Source organism: Squalius cephalus (genome assembly GCF_949319135.1).
Source record: "Squalius cephalus genome assembly, chromosome: 24".
Classification (NCBI taxonomy): Eukaryota; Metazoa; Chordata; class Actinopteri; order Cypriniformes; family Leuciscidae; genus Squalius; species Squalius cephalus.
The window spans coordinates 6,343,143-6,371,096 of record NC_137145.1 but is presented as its reverse complement, the minus strand read 5'-3'; the positions used below and the strand labels follow the sequence as shown (position 1 = coordinate 6,371,096).

The 27,954-nt window shown below is 40.7% G+C and overlaps 2 protein-coding genes and 1 long non-coding RNA gene across 6 annotated transcripts; 1 reads left to right on the top strand and 2 right to left on the bottom strand.

Annotated features, from left to right (window-relative positions):
• Positions 1-10: 10 nt before the first annotated feature.
• rhof (ras homolog family member F) lies at positions 11-5,119 on the bottom strand. Its single transcript, XM_079860496.1, has 5 exons — positions 4,381-5,119; positions 4,001-4,088; positions 2,572-2,681; positions 2,103-2,237; positions 11-1,000 (listed from the first exon to the last, which is right to left on the bottom strand). The coding sequence occupies exons 1-5, from the start codon at positions 4,507-4,509 to the stop codon at positions 833-835; spliced, it is 630 nt and encodes a 209-aa protein (XP_079716622.1). The 5' UTR covers positions 4,510-5,119; the 3' UTR covers positions 11-832.
• Positions 5,120-6,319: 1,200 nt separating this feature from the next.
• On the bottom strand, positions 6,320-9,650 carry LOC307152106. The gene is made up of 4 exons (XR_013819965.1): positions 9,222-9,650; positions 8,940-9,001; positions 8,704-8,868; positions 6,320-8,535 (listed from the first exon to the last, which is right to left on the bottom strand). It is a non-coding gene; the product is annotated as an uncharacterized lncRNA (long non-coding RNA).
• On the top strand, positions 8,479-26,715 carry setd1ba (SET domain containing 1B, histone lysine methyltransferase a). 4 transcript variants are annotated; one of them, XM_079860495.1, is made up of 19 exons: positions 8,479-8,565; positions 10,674-10,828; positions 11,114-11,212; positions 11,473-11,743; positions 12,694-12,815; positions 13,861-14,904; positions 17,410-18,180; positions 19,768-19,947; positions 20,033-20,126; positions 20,233-20,435; positions 20,636-20,717; positions 20,817-21,191; positions 21,287-21,739; positions 22,142-22,657; positions 23,708-23,883; positions 23,992-24,117; positions 24,215-24,334; positions 24,419-24,556; positions 24,647-26,715. In XM_079860495.1, the coding sequence occupies exons 2-19, from the start codon at positions 10,688-10,690 to the stop codon at positions 24,818-24,820; spliced, it is 5,085 nt and encodes a 1,694-aa protein (XP_079716621.1). In that variant the 5' UTR covers positions 8,479-8,565; positions 10,674-10,687; the 3' UTR covers positions 24,821-26,715. The 4 variants fall into 4 exon arrangements, with proteins under 4 accessions (XP_079716621.1, XP_079716619.1, XP_079716620.1 ...); XM_079860494.1 differs by lacking the exon at positions 8,479-8,565 and adding an exon at positions 10,301-10,510; XM_079860493.1 differs by having other exon boundaries at positions 21,287-22,657.
• The last annotated feature ends 1,239 nt before the right edge of the window (positions 26,716-27,954 follow it).

Genomic DNA, 27,954 nt, shown 5'->3' with positions numbered 1-27,954 from the left:
TACACGGCTATAAAAGAGCTATAGAATTTTAATAGTGAATCCTGTTTCACACACAATTTCCTTCAGTAGGCGAAGAGGCATACACAATGTATAACTTAAAGCACAGGTTTATTTGTGCAATCTACACACAGGGTGGAACAGACAAATGGTTTCAACACTAATGATTCAACACTTTCTGGTATCTATGTTAGATCTGAACAACTTAAAGATAGTAAATAATCCTTGTACTGAAATAAACAAAAAGTGAGATTCCAGTTAAAATGGTGGGTCTTCAGTAAAATCCGCTCTGTGACCATCTCTGGACCGGAGCTGCGGGGGTTCGCGTGACAATGACGTGAAACCAGACTTCATTTGTCCCAATGGAAAGCATATTTACACTGTCTGAATCGTGATTTCATGGGGACTTTAAGGCCTGCTCACACCAAGAAAGAAAAATACTGTATAACTCAAAGTTTTAAATTTCAAGTGCAACTATTGTGTAAGTAGATAACATGAATTACACAATAGAAACATGTTACACCCGAGTGCATAATAATGGCAGTTACTTGAGTCAGTTGTGCGTTACAACAGTACACTATATACAACAGTGCACAACAGACTGTAACCAAACTTCCAATGTGAACCTATGAGATGTATATGGTCATCCCTGAGACAGCAGCAGCAGTTTTTCCATCTCCTATTGGATCCGCGATCATGGAAGACAAAATTCCCGAAGAATATTCCTTCGAGAAAGCTTAAACAGTTCTGAGAGGCTTTGCAGATGGTTCCAGAATGTTTACAATACAACACAGTTCATAAAAAGTTGAACAAAATCTATTTCTTTCAGGAATGGTCACAGGATGGTACAGCGTTTCTTCTTCCTCTGGAGGTGTCTTGCTTTAGCCCTGGCCGCCAGCGCTCGCTTGGTAGCTTCTCTGAAAATGTCCTCTACGTTTTCCCTATATTTAGCCGAACACTCCAGGTATACTTCAGCGTTCATTTGCTTCTGGACCTGTTCACCCTAAGACAGAGAAATGAAGGTTAGTTACTCTGGACTTCCATTACTAACCATAACTTTTAAGCTCACCCCCCCAATAAAACACAACCAAACAAAGCATATGACAAAAACTCTGTTCGTTTGATCTCTTGTTACCTGGTTAGTCCATAAAGCATTAAAACAATAAACATCACAAGCACCTCGACAACAATGTAAAAAGCGAAGACATTTATATTGCTACAAATGATTTCTGTTTTAAATATGTTGATCTTTAGAACTTTGTGAAAAAAGTATCATGGTTTCCACAAAAATATTAAGCAGCAAAACTTACTTAACTCAGACACAACCACAAAGGCCTATATATGAAGGCAGGGCTTGACATTAACACCCTCCAGCCCGCCAAATGCGGGTGGATTTCAGTGGTGTGTAATTCAGAGCACTATATGCCGCCTTGGCGGGCTGAATTTTGTATAATAATATATAAATTTTTCAACTGTAGTCTTTTAAAAAGGCGTGTTGTCAAAAATATTGATTTTTCAATACTGAAATATCTGAAACGCTTCCAATAGTCATTTTCTGCAGAACAGATACACGATACCAGATGCGCTTTCTCATCTCTTCGACAGCGAGTTGACACAAACGTGGATGAATACTGTTGGTGTTTCAGGGCTTGAATTTCTGCGTGGGATTGCGTATATTGCACATAATTGTACCCATTCCCGCAGATTTTGTGCTCACATCCAAAGTGCGCGCACATAAAGCCGCCTCTCAGTACTAAATTAAACTCTTTTTCGCTGCTTATTGCGCTTAAACAGTCAAATACACATATCAAAATGCCAGTCTCGACGAATATTCACGTAAACACAGTCAGTTATGTTTAAGTGAACGTAAACAGTTGAGAAAGAAAACACATGTGTAACAGTATAATGGATCTGTGTGTCAAGTCTTAAAGTGACAGCAGCCTAATATACGCGATAATATTAAAAATATCTCTACCACAAAATTGTGGTTGGTGAAAATGCTGAGTGGCTAGTAACTTTGGAAAACCACTAGCCACAGTGACTGGTGAGCAAAAAAAAGTGAATGTCAAGCCCTGTATATAGGTATATGTAAATATAATGACAACCTGGAGGTAGGTGATGGGCGCCATATCTAAGGCTTTGAGCTTCCTTGTCTTCTCCTTGTCTTTTCGCAGGTCCGTTTTGCACCCTATCAAGATAATGGGGACGTCACGGCAGAAATGATGGACCTCTGGATACCACTGTAGGAGGAGAGGAAAACATTGCTCAAAACAGAACTTCTTCTTTTATGTAAATACTTGTTCTGGTCTTCCTCAATGCTGTAATGGTGCACTGTCTCTATCTTTAGGCCCTGAATGAACAGTCCCTTTGCTGTGCCTTTATTTAAACAGGGCTCGGCACATTCCTCTCAGCTGACATGACGGGAAGCTTCCAGAAATACTGTTTGTTTTCAGTGGTGGTCCATCTGTATAATCATCTACACTCCAGGTCAAAGTTTATCAGCTCACAGTTGCCAGCAAACAACGTTAAAACAGACTTTCATCAGTAAACTGTTTCATTCCCAGCTGATTTCACCTTTATTGTGACATTTTCGAATGATGTTGGATTGGTCACATCGTAGCAGATGATAACAAGGTTTACTTCTTGATACGACAGAGGCCTCAAGCGATCATAGTCCTCCTGGCCTGTCAATAAACAGATTTTGGTTAGAAGGAAATGACATGTGATACCTGAAAACAGTGCTACATTATCCGGAGTGTTTCTATGGTGATATAGGCAACAAGTCATTCAAGCAGAGGCGGAGACATCTGACCATATAGAGCATCTTCCTGTATGTCGTATTTTATGAACAGAGTATTTTGATGAAGAACCGAGATGTGGTAGAAAACCACATCCTGGCTTCAACATCCTGTTCCAGAGAAGGTCCAGGCAGCAGTGTGCGTCTGATAAGCAGCTCAGTTACTGAAGATGTCGTTCAATTCGTATAACATGCACTTTACAGAATTTACCACGGAGAAATTCGGGTTATATAGACGTTAGGGGTTCACTGGAAGTAAATGAGACGAAGATTAGATCAATACCGCAATATGCCACAGTATTTTGATGTGTGTTTTCAAATAAGCTATAAAATGTCTGATGATTAGTGTGATTTCTAAAAAATGACACTTCCTTATTCTATGGTCATTTAAAAATATGTCCTGTAGTTCCTGAATGTACAGTTCTCAAATGTTTTAACTACTAGAATATGATCAAATGATAACTCAAATACCCATTTTCTACAAATTTGGAAAAATTACTCCAGTCTTCAGTGTCACATGATCCTTTCTGAATTGGTGCTCAAAGAAACATTTCTTATTATTATCAATGTTGAAAACAGTTGTGTTGCTTAAAAATTTTGTAGAAAGCGGATCTTTGATGATTTTAATTAGAAATCTTTTGTAACATTATAAATGTCTTTAATGTCACTTTTAATCAATTGAATGCATCCTTGCTGAATAAAAGTAATCTTTTTTTTCTTTTCTTTTTTTAAATAAACCTTACTGACCCCATACTTTAGGAGGATATGATGATGAACTACTAAATGTAAATAATCAAATGATTAAAATTTGCATGACATACATGCAATGTTCATCCACATTCAGCATTTGGCTTTTAGATTGTCGCACCACATCCGCAGACTGATTCTGGCCCAATAAGCCACTGCTTAGAAACCGGCGTGTGATACTAAGAATATGAACATTTTGCAATGGCTAATATAATTACTTTTAAGTAAATACTGTAATGCTTTTAGGAATATATAAAGTATTTTATCATAAAATATGATCAAGGTGTGAATGCTGCCTGACCTCAGAGATGACAGCTCTGAAAACTATTACTAATGGCCTACACACCCATTTTGCACTTAACATTCCTGCCTAAATATTTAATCAATGAAGCATGTCACTAAAGAGAAAAAAGGCTTGGAATCTAAGGTGTGTCTGACAGGGTGGATGTTGGCACTTACCTGCTGTATCATAGAGATTCAACTGAATATCTTTTCCTCCATAAGACACAGTGGTGACATATTTGTCGAACACAGATGGAGCGTATTTCTGTTGAACATCAAGATCAAATCAGGGATATAATGGTGCATGAAAAGTTCTTGTTTCTACAAGGCACATTACAATCAAGGCGTAGGCAGAAACCAGAATTGCTGTCTGAGAGTGGAAAAACTTGCTGAGGATATTGTGTAAATGACTGTTATACATATTGCAATATTTCCTTCTCTGAAACTCTACATGTAAATGTGTGTTAATGGTTATTTCTGTAACTTTCTAGTCTTTGGAATTGAAGCAAATCTGGTCTACTCACACTCAAAAAACTGTCAAGTATCTAAAATCTCACCTCAGGGAAATCTCCTTTGGCGTAAACCATTAGCAGGGATGTCTTTCCACAACCTCCATCTCCGACGATCACAATTTTGAGTGAATCAGCTTGAGTGCCATTGCCGGCTACAGTGCCGTTCTGGGTCATGTCCTTTACGAGGGCCGCACCGGCCAAGTCAGTTCCTCCAACAGGTGCCCAAGAGCACAGAAGTGTCAGGTAAATTCATGAGACTAAAACTCTGCCAGGTAAGCATGCTGCTATCCGGTCCCAACTTCCTCCTCCTTCTTGCTTTTTTTTTTTTGCTTTTCTTTTCAAACCATGTGACTATGTTTTCAAGTAGCCCAGATCAGAGCGTGCTACTGTAATTGAGGATGTGTGACATGTGTGAGTTTTTCCTGTCTGTCTACACATGTTCTGCACTCTCACTAGGCGGAGTACACGAGGACACTCCCTCAAGCCGGTCGTAGGAGAGTTAACTTCCTAACGTAATTTGCCTGAAAACCTTCATTTTTCACATTCTCCAGAGGGTTGATAACAGCATGTTGCTCTGAATGGAACATACTTGAGATAGGCCATGATGCAGTGATTATTTTAGGAATTTGCTGATCATCAAGTGGATTATATTAATAATAACAATTACATAACTACAAGTGCTATTAATTGTATTACTGAGAGATTTACACACACATTACTAGTGTTATTTTAGTATCAGTGAGATACTATTATAGTTTTTTTTAAATATATATTTTTATTATACTTTTGTTTTTGTTATTTTTATTAGTTTAGTTTCGGTTAGTGTCTATTTAGTAAACTATAATAACCCTGCTTATAAAAAATAGAAATGCCTATAAACATTGATGCATTAATTTATTTGAATGTTAATAAGTATTATTATTGAAAATGAGCATTCAGTTCAAAAAAAGCAATGCAATGCAATCATTATCTAAATGTCAGTTCATGCTCATTATTTTTTTTATTTTTTTTTTGTTCACAAATAAACTCATTTAAATGTTACTTAATGTGTATGTTCTTAAATGGACTTTGTCTTTGTTTATGAAATGTATAAATAGCCTACTATATAAATTAAAGACATATCAGGGACTGGATCTTCTATGATGCCACTTAATCTGCTAAATAGTTACATTTTAATGAAAATGTATTGCCTTTAATATAAAAAAAAGCAAAACTGTATAAGAAGCCATGTACACAGCCATGAAGAAAAGGTTAAAAAGTGAACTTTTTGAGGTTCCTGGAAATTGCAACTGTGGGGGAACCTTGAACCTTTTTTATAGTTAGAAGTTCATATTTGCACTTTAAAGTTCTTTTTTGAACCCCAAAGGTTCAATCTCTTTTAAGAGTGTAGTCCCAGCTGACGGGCACTGTTGCCATGAGGCAAAGCAAAACCTTCAGTGACCCTGAGAGTAGCCTATAATACACATTTCTTAATTTATTTTACCAATGGCCAATGGGTGACTGTTAATGCACCCCCCGCACCGTCACAGCCAATGAGAGACTAGAAAAGGTTGTTGTTTTTTCTGCTCACAGATAGGAGGCGTCATCATCATCATGTTATGACTGTCTCGACACATAACCGTGAAGAAGATTTGCTGGTTTCGAAACACCTTAACAGAGAGGAACTAATAAAATTGATTACGAAGCCCATCATGTTCTCACATAATTTATATGGATTGTTATGGTAGCCTACATAAACAAAAAGGAGCATTAATCAAATAACAAAGGACAAAAGCGGCCTACACCATGGATAAAAACGGATGTGCCTGTTTTCCGTCATATGGGCCCCCTTTGGCTCCGTCATACACCAGTTCACACACAGCGAAATAATACAAATTAATGTTAAAATAGAACGTCAATTCCGTTTCGATGAAACAGCAAATTATGAGCGAATGTGAAAAAAAAAAAAAAACTAAACATGTCAATAAATACAAGACGATATGTATGCATGTAAGAACAATATTTATTAGGCTACGATATAAAAACATTTAAGTGAGTGCAGCATCTCTTTGTAAAATATACTTACCATGCTATTAAATATATTACAATCCATCATCACAATTCTAAATAAGAAAAGGTTCAAGTAAAAAAAAAAATTGCCCACCGTGAGAATTGCGAATTGCATTTGGTTCTGTTTAAGGTTTCCTCAGATTTCAAGTGGATTTCAGATTTTAAAATGAACATTAAAAAGAAAACGTACATATTACTGCAATCAAAAATCCTGTTTAGCCTAATTTTGAGACGTCTCAGTCTCCACAAGCAATGTAAAAAATACAAAATATTTCAAATAAGAGATTCCCAAGAATGAACTTTTCCAGAATACCCTAGCCTAAATAAAAGCTAAAATAGCTTATATCATTAATGGCGAAGTTGAATGTCGAAATTTATCGAGGATCCAATCCAGCTGTCCAGAGCACAAATGGAGCTTTTCGCACACGTCTGCATATCGAGTAACAAAAAGAAATATATATATTTATATAAACTGGTATCGTCTGGGATCTCTAAAGTTCTTTATTGCCTTTAGAAACAGCTTGCGTTCGCAGGTTCCTAAGATAAAGAGGATTTTCCTAATTAAACACACGAGTGCCATAAAATGGCCTCATGACCCACTTCAGCCCTGGGTGGCAGGAAACAATGTGGTCATCACGTCTTCTTCAGTCCTTTTTTCTGGCATATTCGGACACCAGTCCTATTTTAAACTATGACAGAGAGACAAAATCATATTGGTGTGCATGCAGTAACAAGCGTGAATCCTAAAAGCGAAAGACAGATGGTGCGTTTCCTTGCGCAATACCATTCTGGCTGATAAATTGGACCTGGCATCGCCCCAAACGCACAGAACGAAGGGGAAAGAAGAAGAAAAAAAACAGAGGCAATAACCAAATTCCAATGATAAGATGCTTGGGTAATAAGTATGTCCATTCTCCACACTAGTAGTGGAATAAGCTACATATACAAAATTACATATCCATAAATTGTGCAAAACACGACAATTTGCATACCACATACCGGTATGTGTTGCAACACTGTGATATATTCACCAGAAGATCTGAGAAACCTAAGTAGTGCGCAATCCTGCAATGCATCACGTCAAATGATCCTCTGAATGGCTGGCGAATAAACTGCACCGAATGTTCTGAAAGGGGAACGAGAGAGAACACAGAGGACTGGATATTCCCTTTGTACTTGCTGATTGAAATGCCACACAGTGTTTGAGATTCTTTCTCCGACTTTAAATGGTTAGGTGGGTGCAGTCACATCCCGGACCCGTGGCATGCGTCCAAACTCTCAGATTACCGCTGTGTGTGTGTTTTTGTGCCACAGGGTTTCCAGCGCCTTGCGCAGCAGCGTCGAGGGCGCCTTTTACGCACGAGAATATTACTGCGAGTTTTGTGCAATATCCTCGCTTCTGAAACAGCAAGCCTCTCTGACCACATCTAGTCAGTTTGTGTTTGCAATGGTTGCCACGTATAAAGGCAGAATCAGCTGAAACAAACGACCGACAGCCTCGCCCATAAATGGCGCAGCAACCTTTCTTTTCCACAATGATGTCCTTGTGAAGACGCCATGTTGAAAATGAAAACAGCAGAGAAGCCATTAAACAGCAGGCTATTTCTGAGGTCGCTTTGGACATGGGTCAGCAATGAGAGGTGTCTAAAATAATGATTTTTACACCTTTTTTTCTCTCTCACAATTATCCCCACAGGAAAACAATACTCGTAATTTTTAAAATGAGTTTGAAACATAAATATGATTTAATGTTACCTTTTAAAACAAGAGTATTCCCAAGTCATTTTTTTGTCAAATAAGGTCACATAAACTATTACCTTCGGAAAGAAAAAGGACATTTTCTTTCTTCTGAATGATGAAGTGCAAGCGAGTGAATTTCTCTTGTCATTCTGTCTTCAGGAAGAGAAAGAGAGGGATTGTTTGCATATTGCAATATCTAAAAGTGCCTCAAGATTTCCAGCAGCTCCACTCGTTGGAGACTGCGCAGATTGGTGTGTTAAATGATGAATTATGTCGAAAAACGAAGGCAGGAAAAATGGTTATTGTCGTTTTCTTCCTTTTAGGCGTTGCAACCCAACCCCCTCTTTAAAGCCAGTGTTAAAGGATCCGACGATGGGAATGAAAACGTTCCTGTTTCTTCATCGTATAGGCCTGATAGAATTATTTCAACAAAATGTTAAGGTAAATATCTTTGTTAGTGCATTAATAATTATGTGTGTTTAAAGTCTTATTTCTACTGAACTATACTGTCATGAGACTAATAGTGTTATGAAATGTGCCCTTGGCACAAGGTCAAATATATAGTGAGTGTTCACTTACTGAAAATAGTAATTGACAAAGGGATTTCCATTGCATTGTAAAATCAGGAATACACTTTTCCCAATCTGGACGCCATGAAAGAGAAGTGAAGTCCACCAATTTCTTTAAATATAAATTCTCTTTTCTTTTTTTTTTTTTTTTTAAAGTGTTTTGATACCAGTACTGCTGTAGGGTTAAAAACAGTGAGTCACAACCAGGATGAGCATTAAAACAACCACAAACCCTATCAATCATACCTGTGATTCAGCATTTTTGTAAAAGGCCAATCGTCCTTTTTCTCTGTGGCCTGCCTTGTTTGCTGAAATGTGAGAAGCAATCCATTTAAATGGATATTTTAAAAAAGAACAACATGCAACTGAATGTTCTGAAGACAAAGCCAGACTCAAAACTAATGACACTTAGGGAACGCTAAAAAGAAATAGAAATTCAGTCAATTTACATAAAATGCCTCAGTTTAATTAACAAGAAAACATTTATTTTTGCAGCTAAATAAGCAAAGACAATAAAGATAAACTTACTTATTGATTAATGCTTGGCCCTGAACAAGGCAGGGCCTTAAAGGCAGTTGGTTATTTTCATGGGTTTCTTTTTTTCTTTTTACATTCTAGTTAGTAATAATAAAACCAAATGCAAAATGTTTATTCAGTAGCATTTTACTAAAGAATAAAATGCTGTTATATGGGTGTGCCATGACCTAGTTTGCTGGGACAAAGATGGTTTCCAGGAAGAGAAAAAAAGCTTAAAAATGTCAAAGGGATACCATCCAACATTTCATCTTCCTTCTTCTCAGATCCTGTAAACAGAAACACTGTATGTATTAAATAGTCCATAAAAGGCTGTTGAAACCAAGATTTAGATCCCTTTTGGAACAAAGGAAACCCATTTTGGCCATTGAGTCCCAATGTAGGAGAAAATGGCTGCGCCTGCATTCAGCCTTCTTTCTGCTCTCTGTAGGAAGAACTGAAGGCTGTGCTTCTAATAGCTGAATCTACCATGGTGCTTCAATCTGATTGGCCAGAGAGGGAACTGCTGTTAACCAGCCAATTGCCCAAGCACCGCAGAATATCAAACAATGTTGGGAATGGACTGAAAAATGTACCACAACTAGTATTAGAACAAGAAAAGGAAAACAACATTAGATGTTTAAACGGAATAATCACCACAGAAAAACTTTGCTTTTCTAAGGCGGTCCCTCATGAAAGTTCATTTTGCTGACACATTCTGAATGCATGACTTAAAACATATCCCGGAATAACTGTTTATATGAAAGCAAAACTGCATTTCGTTTTTAAACCAAATCATTTGGGCTTTCAGTGCGTGTCCCAGTTCAGTTTTAACAACCTTCCCCAACGCTGCTGCTTCATGTCCATCTTGTATTTAACGTCCATGTAAATCTATCGTGCAGATTCAACGCGTTCTCAACCTTCGCTTTACTGCTCGAAATGTAAGATATTTCAACTTCCCACTCGTTTACCACGCTTAACCTCATTTGTGTGTTTTATTAATAGTCACACAAAAGCAATGCTTTAGCTTAACTATTAAGAATAATAAATCCAAAGTGCGTGTCGAATGTGCCGGAAGGTTGAGATAGTGGTGTATTGTGGGAGAGACAGAAACCCCAGACTAGAGGCACACAATATGTGTTGGCTCGCAAAAAGGAGGCAGTATCTTTAAAATCATGTAATGTGATCGGCGAAAGGTTCAAGATCTAGCCGTTTTATATAAAACTACTCGATCGGGCACAATATGTCCAGACCAGGAGAAAGAAATAAGCTAAATGAAGATCACGGTAGAAGACAGAGTTCAAGTAAGCTTTCTCTTTTTTTCTTCCTCTGTAATGTCTGTTTCGGGCACAGCTTCAAACCCCCCGTTTTCTGCAACGTACTGTTTGTGTGCAAATATCAATCTTTGCGCTGTCAGTATTAAGAAGCCTACTTTCTAGTTTGATTTTTTGGTCATCTCTTCGTTAGGTTTGGCGAACGGAATGGAGAACAGCCATCCTATCTGCAATTCGGGAGAGAAACGAAGTCATCATTGGAGAAGTTACAAGTTGATTATTGACCCAGCGCTGAAAAAGGGATCGCACAAACTGTATCGCTACGATGGACTGCACTTCAACATGCCGGTGAGCGGAGCGAGTCGTTACAACAACGGCCAGAACCGGATACATCGACCCGTGTATTGTAGCGCCGAATGGATATATAATATCACTGGCGTTGTAAACACCTGACACAACACATCAAATAGTTTCACCGCTGCCAAACTTTCATTACTGACCACTCTTTTTACGACCTAAACAACTGAAACCAGCTCTCGTTGTGCTGCATTAGTTCTGTTGACAGTTTGAGCGGACAGTGGAAAGTACACTTCCTTGCGTAAAGTGTTAATAAATGTGTGTTTTTGTTTGCAGAACCACGGAATGTCACCCGTGGAGAACGTCCGAGACCCCAGAATGGTTCGTCTGTGGACTAAGTACAAGGAGGCTGATCTCCCGGTGCCTAAATTTAAGGTAGTTCAGTCAGTCACACCCCCTGACACATGTGTGAATTTGTCTCGAGTGTTTTTGACTAACCAACCACAAGACGGTTGAGGTTCACAGGACGTTTTATACATCGAATGTATTTTTGAATTAAAAAACAACTGATTTAACGGTCAGTTTCCAACGACTTTAGAGACACGCGCTTACTTTTAAACCGTTTAGGACAGTCGTTCTATGTTTAACAACTTGAAACAAACGTTCCATTTCAAAGAGTCGTTTTGTTTCCTCAGATCGATGATTGTTACATCGGTCGCGTGCCCCCGAAGGAGGTCACGTTCGCCAAACTCAACGACAACGTCAAAGAGGGATTCCTCACTGACATGTGCAAGAAGTTCGGCGATATCGAGGCGGTGGAGATTTTGTACAACCCGAAGAACAAAAAGCATCTCGGAATAGCTAAAGTTGTGTTCGGAACCGTCAAGTCGGCGAAAGATGCTGTCCAGAACCTGCACAACACTTCTGTCATGGGCAACATCATCCACGTGGAGCTGGACCCTAAAGGTAAAGCTAAATGTGAAAATATTGAACCGGAGATGTATAACTTTATTAATATCTGACAGAGTTACACTAAAAGGCAGCGCGTGTTGGTACTTTTGAATAGATTGTTTGTAGCATCATATCACGTGGGAAAATTTACGTTGGTTGCTTGGTAACCACTAAACGGCATGTCAGCGGCTGGGATTTACTGATGTGTTTGCTTTTGACATTTTACGTGAAAACTATGCATTTTAACTATTTACTAAATATTTAGCTGTAGTTACAAGCAAAATTACAATTGTTTTACCGCAGTATAACAGACGATGAAGTATTTAGCTGTAAAATGCATATGTTTTAGAAGATATGGGAGCTGGTTAACCACGACTTAAACAATAGTTGTCCAACTGAAAATATTTTTTAATGTTAAACCCTTCGTTCAGACTCATTACTGAAAGCCAAGCACACGGAATCGTCATTAACCTTGTAAAAAGGAGATCCTAGAGGCAGGATGACAGCTGTAGTGGGTTCTCCGTTCTCTTAAAGAGACAGTACCGTTTCATCTGTGATCATCAGTCACGTGAATACAAAGTGCAGTTATTTCATACATTATACTGTCATTTTCTTATTTGATGTGTACATATATACAATATATTGTTTATATACATAGACATAATTTATATGTAAGTGATAAGCCTATTTTTAACATACAAAACATAACATTTTATATAACATTTAATTGTTTTAGTAACTATTTTCAAGTGAGATTACTTGTCAATAGTATTTGGCAATAGCACTTTTCTTGTGAAAGTGACAAGAAATAATAATGCTCTTGTGACAGTATAACCTTTCTTTCTTTCTTTCTTTTTCTTTCTTTCTAATGAATAAAATGTGTGTATTTCTTTTAGATGTAGCCCACATTGTGTGTCAGTGATCATGTTCACCACAGCAATGTGTGTTCTCATCCATCATTTTAGGTGAAAATCGCCAAAGGTACTTCCAGCGTCTGATCAATGGAAGTTATACTCCGCTCACTCTTCCAGTTGGTGGTGAAGAAGCCTGTGAAGTTTCTCCACACAGCTTGTCTGAAGCCCTGCTGGTAAAAAGCTAACATTATGCCATTACATGTGACATTAATTATAGAAAATATTGGAACGCTTAAGATTTTACTTCATAACAAAGTTAAAGACAGTGTTTAAGTTTTTTTCCGGCATGAACAGAGCTGTAATAAATGTGCTGTCCTGAAGTGTCCCCCCTTTCAAGTAGCTTTGGCTTTCCAGATTACTTTCATCGAATTGTTTTGTTCAAATGGTTCAAAATCAATTAACTGATTCAGTTTACTACAAAAAAGTTAGACAGTGCATTTTTTTTAAACTACAAATGCTAATATTATATATATATATATATATATATATATATATATATATATATATATATATATATATATATACACACATATATTTCTAAATATCATAGTTTAATCCTCCATTGACCAATTGAATGATTTAAAATGTAAAACCATTTAAGATGCAATGTAGATTTTCTCGTCAGTTCGAAGAGAGGGAAGCTTGACATGCAAAATGTTTACTGTAGTTTATTTTTCTAAATATATTTTTTTCATTATTTAATAGCTAATGTAATAATGCATATTAATAATAATAATAATAGTTTTTGCACTGCAGTATGGAGTTTTGAGTTTTTATTTACATAATCCCTTGTGTTATGAATAGTATTTTTATTTTTTTTCTATAAGTAAAAAAAATAAAATTTCATGCAAATGGTGGCCTGTTTTACACCAGCACACTGAGTAACATGCTGTGAGTCCTTCTCCAGCAGAAAGTCTTTATCTCTAATCCAGTTTATCAGTTCAGCAGGTGGTTAAATGGACACCAACTGAAATGTACCTAATAACTGCTCCCAGCAGAGAGCTACACGCTATTATTGCACTTTGAACGGTTCCCTGTCAGTTCTGGCCATTATCTCACAGTGAAAACAGAGATTGCCATTAACTAATGTTTATACAATGTATTTGATTAGCATGTTAATTGTTAATGCCATTAGAACTGGCCTGTGTTTTTGTTTGCACTGTGAAATTCAGAAACAAATATGTTTAAGTTGGTCTCATCACACTTTTGTGTCCTCAGGCATGCGAGCCCTCGCGAAGAATCCTCGAAGGCGGTTCTTCTGCAGTTGCGGGCACAGCCACGCCAGGTGGCACCAACACGCCCATGTCCCTGGATACGGCCTACTCCAGCCTAAGGCAGGATACGCCACAGTCCCAGGGTACCCCGCATACCCCACGCCCGTCAGGCACCCCGTTCTCTCAGGACTCCAGCTACTCCAGCAGGCAGGGCACGCCGGCGTTTCAACCGAACCGTGCAGAGTCCTCGGGAGGCTACAAGGCGAGGAGACATGAAACCAAATTCCAGGACGCCTACAACCGCAGACCCGAAAGACACTACGTCCACGGCACAGGAGGGGCGCACCGTGGCAACGCAGAGCAACCACCTAGTTTTAAGCAACACCAGCCGCCCGAGCCTCCGTCGCCTGTTTTTGCGCACACGCCACCGCCACCAGCCAGTGCGAATTTCAAAACTGCTTTCTCTCCTTATCAGCCGCCAATGCCCCCAGTCTACCCTCACACAGAGCCCTCTTTCCACCAGCCTGTTCAGCGGGAAGTGGATTATAGGAGACCGCCTCAAGCCCCACCTCCCCCGAGCCCCGACTTCATGCCCGTCAGAGACAGGCCTGCGACGCCGCCGATCCCCGAGCCTCCCCCTGCGCCAGAAACCCAACCAGCTACACCTCCTCCCTCCACGCCAGAGCCCTGCCCGTCGCTGGGCACCCCCACCCAAGAGTCCAAACGCAACAGTCTGGACTCCCGCATAGAAATGCTCCTTAAGCCCTTCCTGAACGAGCGTGGAGACTCGGACGCTGAGGTGCGCATGGACGGGAGCCCGATCTCCTCATCGTCCTCGCAGCTCTCCCCCATCCCGCCACTACGGCTCTCTCGGCCTTCAAGCACCGGCCTGGAGGACATCAGCCCTACCCCGCTTCCTGATTCCGATGATGACGAACCCATCCTTAGTACTGCTGCCCTGTTGACGAACTCTATGGCCATGTCGCCCTGCAACATGCTCAGTAAAAGTGCAGGAGAACCACGGACGCCCATAGACAAAATGGACACGGTAAGACCTGAGATGCACGATATATACAACACAGATTGTTTCAAAGCAGCTTCACTGTAATAAACAAGAAAATAACCGTATTAATGTTGCAAAGTACTTCAGTTATGAAATTTCAGCGCTACAACAGTTATTAAAAAGACAATAGTTTCATTATTAAACTCAGTTTAGTTCAGTGTTAGTTCATTGTTGCAAAGTTCATTAGTCATGAAGAAAATCCAGTTTAACTAAAAAGCAGCTCTACAGAAGATCATAGTGTTATTTAGCTTAAGTCAGTTCAGTGTTGATTTAGTGTTGTTCAAACTGTAAGTAGCAATGCTTCTAACCCAACTACATTTTTTTTTTGGTAGTTTTTCAGTTTTTTCTAACGAGTAGCAACAAAATGTTTTTTAGCACTTTGTGTTGCACGTAGCTTTACAGCTGCATTAACAGGCTTTATCGAATGCACTCCCCTGAAATGCACCCATTTTCAAGTAATTTAGTTTTATTGAGTTAGTTTGCTCAGTTAGTTTGCTTGAGTTAGTTTGCTCAGACTTAAAAAACTGATTCATAAGTCGCAATATATCAGTTAGTTGTTGTATAAACTGATTCAATAATGTTTTATTTGACATATTTGTAGTAAAATATGAAGTTAAATGCTGCTGTTTAGTGCTGTTTTTGACTTTTGTGCCAGATTGCAAAATAAATAATGTAATATATTATATTTACTATATAATATTTGCATATAAAGAAATATAAACTAAAAGCATATAAACTAAAAGCATATAAACTAGATAAAAGCATATAAACTAAATGGGTTCAGTGTTTTTAGCTACTGTTGGCTAGTGGTTTGTAGTGTAGCTAACTACTCAAAGGCTTTTGATCCGTTGATAAATATGATATTATGAATTGCTGTGTGGAGGGTTTCAGGACCCAGGAGAAATGTAGGAGGCAACCTCACTCGTCTTCCTTTAAAGAGGCTCTCTACTTTCCCTTTTGTTTCACATTTTAGCAAAAGAAGACATTGTGCAATTTGGCTGCAAAGAGTTTTTGTATCCTCTTTTTCTTGTCTTTTTGTTTTGAAATCTCAAAGGCGTAGCATGTTTTTTAAAAAATTCATTTAGTTTAGATTTCATTGTGCAATGTTTTGTGGTGCTTATTTGAACTCATAGTTCTAGGCATCACTGTTTGCTTGAGATTTTGCAACTCAACTGTTAGTGACATTTCAGCAGCATGCTGAAAAATAGAACGTTTTGCCTGGCACAGTTTAAGTCCTACATGTTAATCTGTACCAAATAATCTTAGCATTGCATTCCTTAAAAAAATTGAGAATCTTGGCGGTCTGCAGTAAGGACATGAACGTTCAGTGCATAATGAGGCTCTGTCTTGTAAATTAACTTGTTTGCATTACAGCCCCCAGCCAGCTCTGTATGGCGAACCCATGAAATATGATCCTACTGTGGATGCCACTTATGTGCAACACACTTTCACTTCCTCTTACACGTAGTACAACACGAGAAACAATGCTCGGCCGTTAGCTCACTTTTGTGCTTTACTTCCTGCTTGAAAGCTGGACCATCAGGATAGTGCTGTTCTTATTACATCTCCAAAACCATTGTTCAACAAGAGCTATTTCATATCTGAAAGTTTTTGGATTCCTAGATTCAAACTACCTGTAATCATGTGTTTCAGGAGAGTATTATTACTATTTCTTGTCACAGTGTTTTAATTGTTAACTGCAACTATTTAAAAAATCGCTTTTGCAACTAACTGGAATAAATAAGTTTAAGTTGAAGAACCTATGTAGCTCAAAATAAAATAAGATGTACTTAAAGCTAATTCAAGATGTTATTATTTGTAATAGTATATAAATAATACAAAAATTACACTGGCTTGTCACTTAAAAGGGTTGTTCCCCCTAAAAATTAAAATTCTGTTACTCTGTTTTTTCATAGTTGAACAATAGTTGTCAAACCAAAGGCATTATAGACTATAGATTGTTAATCTCCTTGTTTGCTTTGTGTGCAACTAGTTTGTGCACTAACGCTAGTGCTGGGCGTTATACCGGTTCATACCGAATACTGTTTTTTATTTTTGTTATGATATTAATTTTTAATATACCACAATACCGGTGTATGACGCTTTAACAACGATCGGAACGCAGCGCGACATTATTCGAGAGGGTCTGTTGCATAGCTACTACTTTTTTTTACAGTCTATGGTTACTAGCGTGACGGTGACGATGGATAGGTTAAACTATAATTGATAGCTGTCAAATTATATTGTTTCCTATACATTGGTTCACAATATCAACACAGCCTTTTGGAAAATGTATTTGTGGTTGGCATTGACATCGTTGAATAAACATGAGCATTGCACGTTTCAAAGTCAAAACGCGGTGCGGGTGTTTTTATATGAATGTATTTTTGAAGGGAACTGTACGGTATCATTTTGAAAAATACCGTGGTATGGATTTTTGGTCATACCGCCCAGCACTAACGCAACAGATGTTTGTGTTTCATTACACAGGGCCATCAGTCATCGGGTGAAGACATGGAGATTTCTGATGATGAGATGCCAGGCACACCGATTGCTAGTGGGGACTGTGCCAAAAACATTGTGGTCAACTCTGCGGTATCTCCGATGCAGACAATTACCATGCACCCGCCAGGGTTCCCCCCACTGCCCCCTCCACAGGCTGGCTTCCCCCTGCCGCTGCCTCCTCTTCCACCCCATTCATCCGTTTCACACCTGGCTGGCCCACCTGGCGTGGCCCCCCATCCGATGCTACACCCGTTGGCCCATTACCCCCATGGCATGATGCCCATTATGCAGGTGGACCTGATGAGCTCCATACCACAGTGGGGCAGCGTTCACATGTCCTTTCAGATGCAGACTCAGATGCTAAGTCGAATGGCGCAGAGCCAGCGGCAGTACTCTTACCCTCATTTCATCAGCGAAGCTGCTGCAAGTGCTGGCGCTGCTGCTGCTGCTGCCGCCGCCATGCAATTTGGAGGCCCGTATCCACCTCTGTCTATGGTTGGTGCCCCTGCAGGCGCTGTGGGGCACGGGCAACCCTGGCCCGTACCCAACATGCCCAAGTTCAACCCTGCTGTTCCCCCTCCAGGCTATGAGCCCCAAAAGGAAGACCCACACAAAGCCACTGTGGATGGAGTGCTTATGGTTATTGTCAAAGAGCTGAAGGCCATCATGAAAAGAGATCTCAACCGTAAGATGGTGGAGGTGGTGGCCTTCAGGGCGTTTGATGAATGGTGGGACAAACAGGAGCGGTCGGCTAAGGTAAGCACCATTCCACAAACTCAGGTCTGTTTTAAATGTTACATGATACACTTTGCCGGAAATGTAAATACTTTGTAAATGAATCATAACAGATGCAGCAAATTTGGTTTTTAAGCTATTGAAGTCATGAAAGGTACAAAATCACTGTCAAGTTGATAAGTATGTATCGTTTCCTTTTATTTGCAGTGTTGGGTAAGAAGTCATTTAGAGTGTTAGATCGTTGTATGTTTAGCCTAAATGTTTTTGAATTGTACTGATATTGCAGAACGATATTAGCATCCAATAAGAATGCTGTCCAAAAAAAATAAAAATTTAGGGTTTTATTTAAACTCGTAAATATTGGTTCGGTTATTGCTTTTCATTTAATTTGACAAGCAAAAAAATCATCTTTTGGGCAGGCAGTAGTACACAAACTTGGGCAACTGTTAAAAAATATGCTTTTGCTTTAAAGGAACACTCCACCCATTTGCATTAAGCTTTGCATTGTTAGAAACCCAGTCATACTATTGAATGGTCGTGCAACACTCTCTCATTTTCCCCTGAGACGGGAGAAATCCATATTTACCTCTTACACTTCCTCCCACAATGACGCAAAATTCGTAATTTTGTGTCATTGTCGGAGGAAGTGTAAGGGGGGGGGGGGGGGGGGGTTTCTGTTGAAACTACAAGCACTAGTTCCCAACCACCCATAGGGGGTTGGACCTAATGCGCTAACAGACCTATCACAGATCAGTGCCAGTGCGTTTGATTTCACCATTCATTGTTTACATGCACACCTTTTGTTTCAATCTAACTGAATTCATTCCGATTGGTGAATTTGAATGTAGTGTTTACATGAACGCTGAACAAGTGATCGGTTGATGTGCGTTTTACCCTTGCTAAGAAAATACCCGCTCCTCCGTGAGAGAGAGCCCACGAGACCGGTGCATCTCACAGGCGCTCATCAGTAATCACGCCACCGGCTTTTGCGTTCTACAGTCGCCATTCATCACGTTTACTGTGGCGAGCAGGACGAGGCTAGGGCCGTGGGAGAACGACACGAGGCCGGTGGCGTGATCGGTTGATGTGCGTTTTACCCTTGCTAAGAAAATACCCGCTCCTCCGTGAGAGATACAAGACCAGTGCGTCTCACAGGTGTCGGTCATCAGTAATCACGCCACCGGCCTCGCCTCGTTCTCCTGTGGCCCTAGTCTCGTCTTGTGCGCGACTGTAGAACTCAAAAGCCGAATCCCAGACATTTTGTGCGATCTCAAAAACCCGGGCAGACTCACGGAGACTAACGTTAGTAGCTTAGCTTTGTTTACAACTGCTCTCTAACCGGTAGGCGTGGCTTGGGAGTGGCCTAGTAGAGCAGCGAAGCAAGTGCATTCTGGGAGTTGTTGTCTTTCATCCACATGAGCCAAAAATACATTTTCTGGCTTTTCTCAGTCTAGAAGGCTCCAAATTCAAAAATAATTTCACATTTCTACTACATAAATGACCCAATTTAAATACACATTCATCTTTCCAGAGGTGGAGTATCCCTTTAATCTTTTTCTAAATAATATCATCATTTTATCTGACGTCATAATGTTTCTGCACCTGCAGGCTACACTTACACCTGTGAAGACCGGTGAGGGCAAAGAAGAGGAGAAAGAACGGGCCAAACCCAAAGAGACTATAACCTCTAGCTTACTGGAAAACTGGAACAAGGTTGAGGGTCTGGGCTTTGAGGGAATGGGTCTCAGTATTGGCCTGCGCGGTGCCATCCGGTTACCATCCTTCAAGGTAACAAACTACCATCCTGTATTTTTTGTAAGTGTGCCATTGTACTCAAGTTGCTCATTATCAATTGCTTCTAATTTTTTTGCAGGTTAAGAGGAAACAACCCCCTGAGCCGACATCCACCAATGACAACAAGAGGGTGCGACCATCCACACCTGTCGATGATGAGCTGGAAGATGAAGGTGTGTGCTTGGCATATCTAGTTAATCTAGCAAATTACTTATCTTGAAATGCTTTAAATGGTTCCATGCCATTTCTATAAACTAACTCATTAAGGTCGGTTCTCAGAGTCAGAAAGAACAGATCTTCGCATGGACGGATCCAGAACGGATGGCAGTGGTTCTTCTGCCAAGCGAAGGCCAGCCAGGCCTCTGGACCTGGACAGTGAAGGCGAGGAGGAGGAGGAAACCTCCGGTAAAGAGGAGTCATCGCTTTCAGACCATGAAGAGGAGCCAGTGGAAGATGCCTCTGAGAGGTTGCCCTCTGGCAAGGTGAGCACCAATCCACAGTACTTCAAAATTTGGAAGTAATAGTACTATTTTAACAGTTGATAATCAAGAATTTGACCAAGGTATTTGGCATCTGTGATTGCTTTCAGTAATAAACCTGTTTTAATCGGGTGTAGTTATCAGGCTGCATATACGACACTTATATTTGAGCCTAACATTACTAAAAAAACATGCCTTCATAGGATATGGAGGATGAGGAAGAAGTCGAAAAGAAGAGCGAATCAGACTCCAGCGAGAGTGAATCATCTGACTCATCAGATGAAGGTAATGACTATTAATGGCGAGAGTCGAATTAATATTCTGCCCTTGTGGACACTGTAATGGGTCTGAGGTAATGACCGTCTCTATTTTTCCTTCCTCAAGCTTCTAGCTCATCGTCTTCCAAATCTGATTCTGATTCCTCTGGGAGTGAGAGCTCGTCCGACTACGAATCGAGTTCGGAGGAGGAAGAGGAAGAAGAGGAGGAAGAAGAACGGGTAGTGGAAATAGAGGATGAAGATGACGACGCACAAACCTCATCATCATCTTCATCTTCCTCATCATCGACCTCTAATGAAGAGGATGTTGATGTAAAATCCCCCAGTACCCCCATAGGACCACCACCAGAAGAAGAACCAATCGAGTTGAACAGACTGGAGGTTTTTGACAAGGCAGAGCTCGATCACAAACATAGTACGGTGAGCTCAATCAAGCCTGGAATTAATGACGTGCGGCCCCCATCACCCAAAGGATTGCCAGGTCAGACTCTTGACTGTTTTTTAGCTTCATGTTCCTATAGCAGTTGAGTATTGTTATGTTGATGAGGTCAGATCATGATTGGTTTTCTCTTTCAGTTGATGAACCCGACATCGATTTGGAGGTCAATATTCCAGTGCCCAAAGCTGAAGCCAACCTGGATGATGTCGGTAGCTTGCGCCCACCCACCCCAACAGGTTCGTTTGCAGATAGTGATCAGGACACCAGACCAAAGATCCCCGCAGAAGACGTCCCCAGAACCCCTGGTCGTGATGCCCCAGTTCCCCTAGAGTCAGAGGCCGCAATCCCTCGGTCTCTTCCTACACCTTCCATGCACCTTCCACTTCCCCCCAATCATGCCCTTGAAGCACGATCCCTTCTGCCGCCCCGTGAATCTTTGCCGGATATGCTTGTCCGTGGGCGGTTGCCTACGGAAGAGGACATCCCACGGACACCAGGGAGAGACCTCATGGACAGACCCCGGGGTTTGGGCAAGTCTCAGAGCACTGATACGGTTCCTGTCACACCAGGTAGTGACGCTCCACTAACAGGTAACAGCTTGAGCTCGCCGCATATTCCCGGCAGCCCTTTCTCTTACCCTGCTCAATCCCCTGTCCTCAGTGCTGGTATCCCTCGGACTCCGGGTAGAGACCTTACTTTCACCCCAGCTTTCCCTGACTCTGCTGCTTTATCTGCAGGCCTTCCCATTCACAGGAAGGCCTCATCTGAGAGCTTGGAGGAGAAGTCTCTATTTAAAGAGCCTCAACTTAGTGCCTCTCCCCAAGCCAGCCTACCTAACAATGCAGCTTCTTCCCCATTACCTGGTCCTTCCCTTCCTGCTGCTTCACTTCAGGAGCCTCCCCAAGGCTCCTCTCCCACTTCTGCAGAGACTTCCTCTCCTGCTGCTCCAAAAGATCTACCTGTTCCAATGATAGATGTTCCTGTGCCCTTAGATGCTACTCCAACCAAGAGAAAACCAGGACGTCCCAAGTCTAAAAAGCTGTCAGTTGAAGCCCCTCAAGACTCTGAAGAGCCTCCAGCTCCAATGGTGGCCTCTTTACCTCCAGACCTACCAGTAAATGACATGTACCCAGACTGCCCTTCAGAGACCTTCAAAGGTGAAGATGGCGATTCCACTGCCTTGGAGGAAGAGGAAGACCAAGCCCAGACAGTCATACCTCAGGTAGAAGACAGGATGTTTTATGATGAGGAACCGGTTCAGAAAACACGGCGACAGAGGCGGGGCTGGCAGGAGTTATTGTTATCCATGCATTCCCCTGTGACATCACCGCGCCGCCCCAGCTTCTTACCCCGCTCAGAATTTGAGGAGATGACCATCTTGTATGACATCTGGAATGATGGCATTGACGAGGAGGACATGCAATACCTTAAGACCACTTACGACAAGATGCTTGAGCAGGACAATGGCAACGACTGGCTCAACGACACCCTCTGGGTCCATCATCCTCATATCCTTTACTGCTTCAGTCTTAAGGTGTGGTCACGTAGTGAAATTTAGCAGACTAAAAAGGTCCACTGTCTATTATCGATAGTGTAGCAATTTATGAAGCACAGCTCACACAGAAGTCTCTTTCAAACCAAGCACCTTTCTGTTGTTCAACGCAGTGAATTTACATGACCAACTTGAACCCGTTGCAACCAGTTCCCGTGTTGGGAAATCTTTCGCCCTCACACAATATTCCTAATCGTGTAGATTCAGATTGAAATTACTGGATGTCGTCCACGAACATCGGTGACCACCTTTACCATGATCTTGAGCTTTAAACAGTGTTTATTAATACCTCACAGATTCTTTGAAATTGTTTAGTGTAAAATTCTATTAAAGCGGGCCTAGTGGCAGCAAATAGAAATAAATTTAAAAAACAATGGAAGCCTAGAGAGAGCGTTTAGGAAACCTGTTAAGAAACAGTAATTCAGTTTTATTTGGAGTATAATTTAGCATAAATTCTACACCCCTAGTGGCACCAAACAGAGTAGCGGAATTTAATTGCTTTTCTTAAAGCTGCTGTTTGTAAGCGGTTAATAAACAAAACTGCATGCCTCTTGCAGAAGAACATTGTATCCGGAGCTATTTCTCTCTGTTTATGTCTATGGCGAGTCACGCAGGTACTGGGCTACTCAGCAGCGGTGGCGACTTGACCGGTCTAAAATACTCTGAATATAAACACGTATTATAGGTGTACCGTAGCGATTCAGGATTAGACAAAAACATGGTTTGGAAAATGGATTCATCTGTACTCGCTCATATTCATTTTGTACATTTTGAAGACAAAAGTTGCATAGTGCAGCTTTAAGTTAATGTTGATTAATGTAAGTTAACTTAATAAAAGTAAGTTAATGTTAACTTCCGAAATAGCACCGACCGCTGTGTTGTTGTTTTTAATTGTGAATAGCTTACTTAGTATGCTAATTACAAAATCTTTAATGTTATTTGCAAACCTGTTATGTGGAGACCTATCTGTTCCTGTAAAGAAAGTATTTCCTTGACTCCTCTGAACCTACCAACATGGGCAGTGCATCGGTGGTGAAGAAGAAGCGGAAAGAGGATGGTATACGAGACCATGTCACTGGCTGCGCCCGCAGCGAGGGCTACTACAAAATCGACAAGAAAGACAAAATGAAGTACCTGAACAGCTCACGTCTGCAGTCCGAAGAGTCTGATGTGGACACTCAGGTGAGCGGCAGTGATAAAATACTGACGTTTACTCACAATCAATCAATACTTCATTAAGCTGGTTTGCTGAAGGCACTGACATGATTGTTTTTGTGTGTGTGATTTCAGGGGAAGAGTATTCCAGCACAGCCCCTAACGTCCACTAGGGCAGGTTCAGAACGGCGGTCTGAACAGCGCCGCCTACTGTCGTCCTTCAGCTGTGACAGTGACCTCCTCAAGTTCAACCAGCTTAAGGTAGGACAAGTGAAAACCAGCTATTTATATCTTTCAGAATGTCACCAATCAAAATATTAGCCAAGGCAACATCTAATGACGCACAACTTTTCCACAGTTCCGTAAAAAGAAGATCCGGTTCTGTAGAAGTCACATTCATGACTGGGGATTGTTCGCCATGGAACCTATTGCTGCGGATGAGATGGTTATCGAATATGTTGGCCAGAATATCCGACAGGTAAGTGTAAAACCAACCAAACTTTTAGCATCACAGCTTTTTGTGTGGTCTGTTCATAACCCCATGTCTCTTTCCCATTTGCAGGTTATTGCAGACATGCGAGAGAAGCGCTATGAGGAAGAGGGCATCGGCAGTAGCTACATGTTCCGTGTGGATCACGATACCATTATAGACGCAACCAAATGTGGCAACTTCGCCCGCTTCATCAATCATAGTTGCAATGTGAGTTTTGCACTTGTATGTTTTTTTTAAACAAAGGGTAATGTTGTAGACAAAAACCTAACTGACCGTGTCCTCCTTTGTGTCTCCCAGCCAAACTGTTATGCCAAGGTCATCACTGTGGAATCGCAGAAAAAGATCGTCATCTACTCCCGGCAGCCAATAAATGTTAACGAGGAGATCACCTACGACTACAAGTTCCCCATTGAGGACGAGAAGATCCCGTGCCTCTGTGGCGCAGAGAACTGCAGAGGAACCTTAAACTAACCCCAGCAGTTAGGTGAGAACTTTCTTAAAAACATGCACTGCCCTACAACAAGCCCAGACGCCCCCGTCTTCTGGAGCTACAGAGGAAATAGTGGGTGAAATCCAACACATCCACTGGATATATCGTGCAGCTAAGTATCTGGGACTTCTTTTTTGTACTTTTTCACGATTGTTTACGAATTACAGGTGCTCTTTCAAGCATAAAAAATGAATTTTCTACCACTCTTCCATTGACTTCTATGGAAATGGACATATTTTTCCCCAAAATGTTTGGGCACCAAGTTTGTTGTCTGCCCATTTGGCACAGTTCGTCTTTGCTGTGGAGCTCCTGCTCCTCGTCAGTCCCTTTTTCCTCCGCGGTTTGGTTTGGAGAGACCTCCCCGTCCCTTGAACTCTGACCCCCAACACTTTAAGCTGCTCATATCTGATCCACACGCACAAAATTCTTCTGTCAGTTTTTTTTTTTGACCATGTCCTCGTCCTCCAAGCCCAACAAGAAGTTAAGTGTTTTGTCAGACTTCACTGTAACAGCCCAGAAGATTTAGCATTCAGCATGACACTAACCAATGTCAGGGGTATTGGGGTCAATTGTCTACAATTTGCAGAACATTCAACAAAAGCACACCTGTGCCTGCCACAAAACAAATCAGTAGAAAAAGGGCCACAGCTCAGGCAAATTTACACAAAGTGAAACGCTCCTACAATATTTCAGGCAGCGCTGCATATGGCACCTACAGACTGGATCTGGATCTGACTGGACAAATCAAACAATACACTACACCTAATTCTTTCATTTATTCAAGTCATTTTTTACAACCATATATCTGTAATCTGTTCATTTGAGTGTGTCTGCTGCCCCCTATCTTCTGTAAGGTGTAAGGGCAGAAAGCTGCTCACTTTCAAGCTGTACAGTTTAGTATTAACTCTGCGTTTGACATGTCAGCTCACTACTTTAGCAGATAAACATGCAAAGATCCAATTGGTTTCATGCATATTCAGGCACTGGTGCTGAATTTTCTATTATGGAGCGAATCTCGCCAATATAATGCTGCTATTCTGCAAACGTACATCCCTACTTTTCTCCACCAGTTCACTTTAAGATGGCAAAATCCACCTGCACTGGTTTTAGGTCAGTTAGCATGGGTTTTCGTAGTATTAGGAGTTCTCTGTGAGTGCGGTAACAGCCGCACAGCACTGATGCTTTTCAGCAAGATTGCCCAGACACCAATTCATCTAATCTAAGTAGTTGCACTGTTGTTTAGGATGGCACACCCTGGAGTATTAGGTCCGTCACCCTAAAAAACGTCTGCAGTGGACACAGAAGATCAAGTACGAAGTCGAAACAGTGCCAAATGTGTACTCTAGAGTGTCTCGGCTCCGAAGGCAAACCATTTTCCACTTGTCTCCTGTGTGTATGTGTGTGTTTGCACAGATGACCTAAGCTCACTGGTACTTCGGGCGACCCTTTTGAGTTCCTTCTGCGTTTTGCTCAGTATTTAACCATCAAAATGTTTAGATGGCTATTACAGCTTCATTCAGCCAAATGTCCCTTTGAAAGCAGAAGACTCTGATCTGCAAGGCAGCATGGAGACTGTGTTTATCTTTGTGATTTGGTTATTTTAATAAATGCACTAGAGGCTTCCAACCCCCATCAAGCCAAATGGCACTCACAAGACCAAGCTTTGAAACGCGCCCTTCACGTTAGATCACTCACAGGGTAAGGTCTCCCAGCTTTTTTTGTTAGTTTTCTTTTTAAATATGTTTATATTGTACAGGATATGATGGTTTGTATAAAGGAATGGGGCTTTTTTATCTCGATGGGGAGTGATGCATCGTTCTGCTTTTATGAGCGACTAATGGAGTATTTAAAATGACTATTTTTCAGGGATCATTATAAAAAAAAAAGGGGTTGAATAGCTAATTTAAAGAAAATGATGCATCTTGTACATAACAGATTTGTACTTCCTTTTGAAAGATTGTTTCTTGTAGAAACGTCTTTTTTTTTCTGCCCATTTTCCTTTGGATTCTTATGTGTAAATACTTTAACTGTGAATATATAAATATAAATATATATATATTTTTGTTCCTGAGGATTTGCTACAGTGTCACGGCTCGGAAAGGTCTATTTGACAGTGATTGCGGAGAGCTGGTGGCAGTATTTTCAGCTTGTGTCAAGCTTTAATTTTTATTTTTGGTTGTAAATTCTATGAAAATCTGTTTGCAGTGTGGGGGGAAAGCATTATCATTCAGATATGATGGCAAGGGGCATTGGTGAAATTGGCCTTTATCCCCTGTCTATTTATTATACCACAAATGTATGGAAAAAAGATCATGGAAAAAATAAAGGATTTTTTTTTCAGCTGCCTTGTCTTGTAATTAATCCTTTAACGATATGTCACTTTAATATAATGTTGAATGTTTTCTCATGGTCGGTTCATGTGTGGAGAGTTAGCAGGAACAGGGTTTCAAATCTGAGTTTAATTAGAATTAATAACTTCACATGTTTGCGTCAGTATAGGAGGTCTCGGCACACTCTGGTCTCACCATCTGCCCTTCATATTGCCTGGCATCATAGCTCTATTCATAGGTTTACCCTTTATAAAAACCATAGAGAGTCTTTTAAAATGATTCAGCTAGTGTTTTTGTTTTGTATTTGTACAAATTCATCTTAGAATATTGTTGTTTTTTACGTACTGTAAAATACATACATCTAGGGAATGTTTTTAGAAAAAAATTGAAAAAAAACATGGATGTGCAGAAAAGTATCATTTTTCAATAACGTTCAAGTCATAGTTAAACATTACATGATTCTTAATATATCGATAGTTAGGCCTAATGATATAACAGTTTCTAGTGTTATCACCATTTTCAAGTGCAATAATTTATAGGCTAGTAATCGTTGATGAGGTCCACTTCACAAGCTCAGACTGAAATAGTGACTGTTTTGTACGATCAGTGAACACCAGGGAGTGACCTCACTGGGCAGATTAGCAAGCCTATGGTAACCTCGAAAGGAACAGAAACAAGGGCTCTTTGTGTGAGCGAGCAGTGCCCCCAGTGTCAGTAACAGGACGAGAAGGGTATGACCACTACAACAACACGCTTGTGAGCCAGTCAAAATAGACAGAACACAC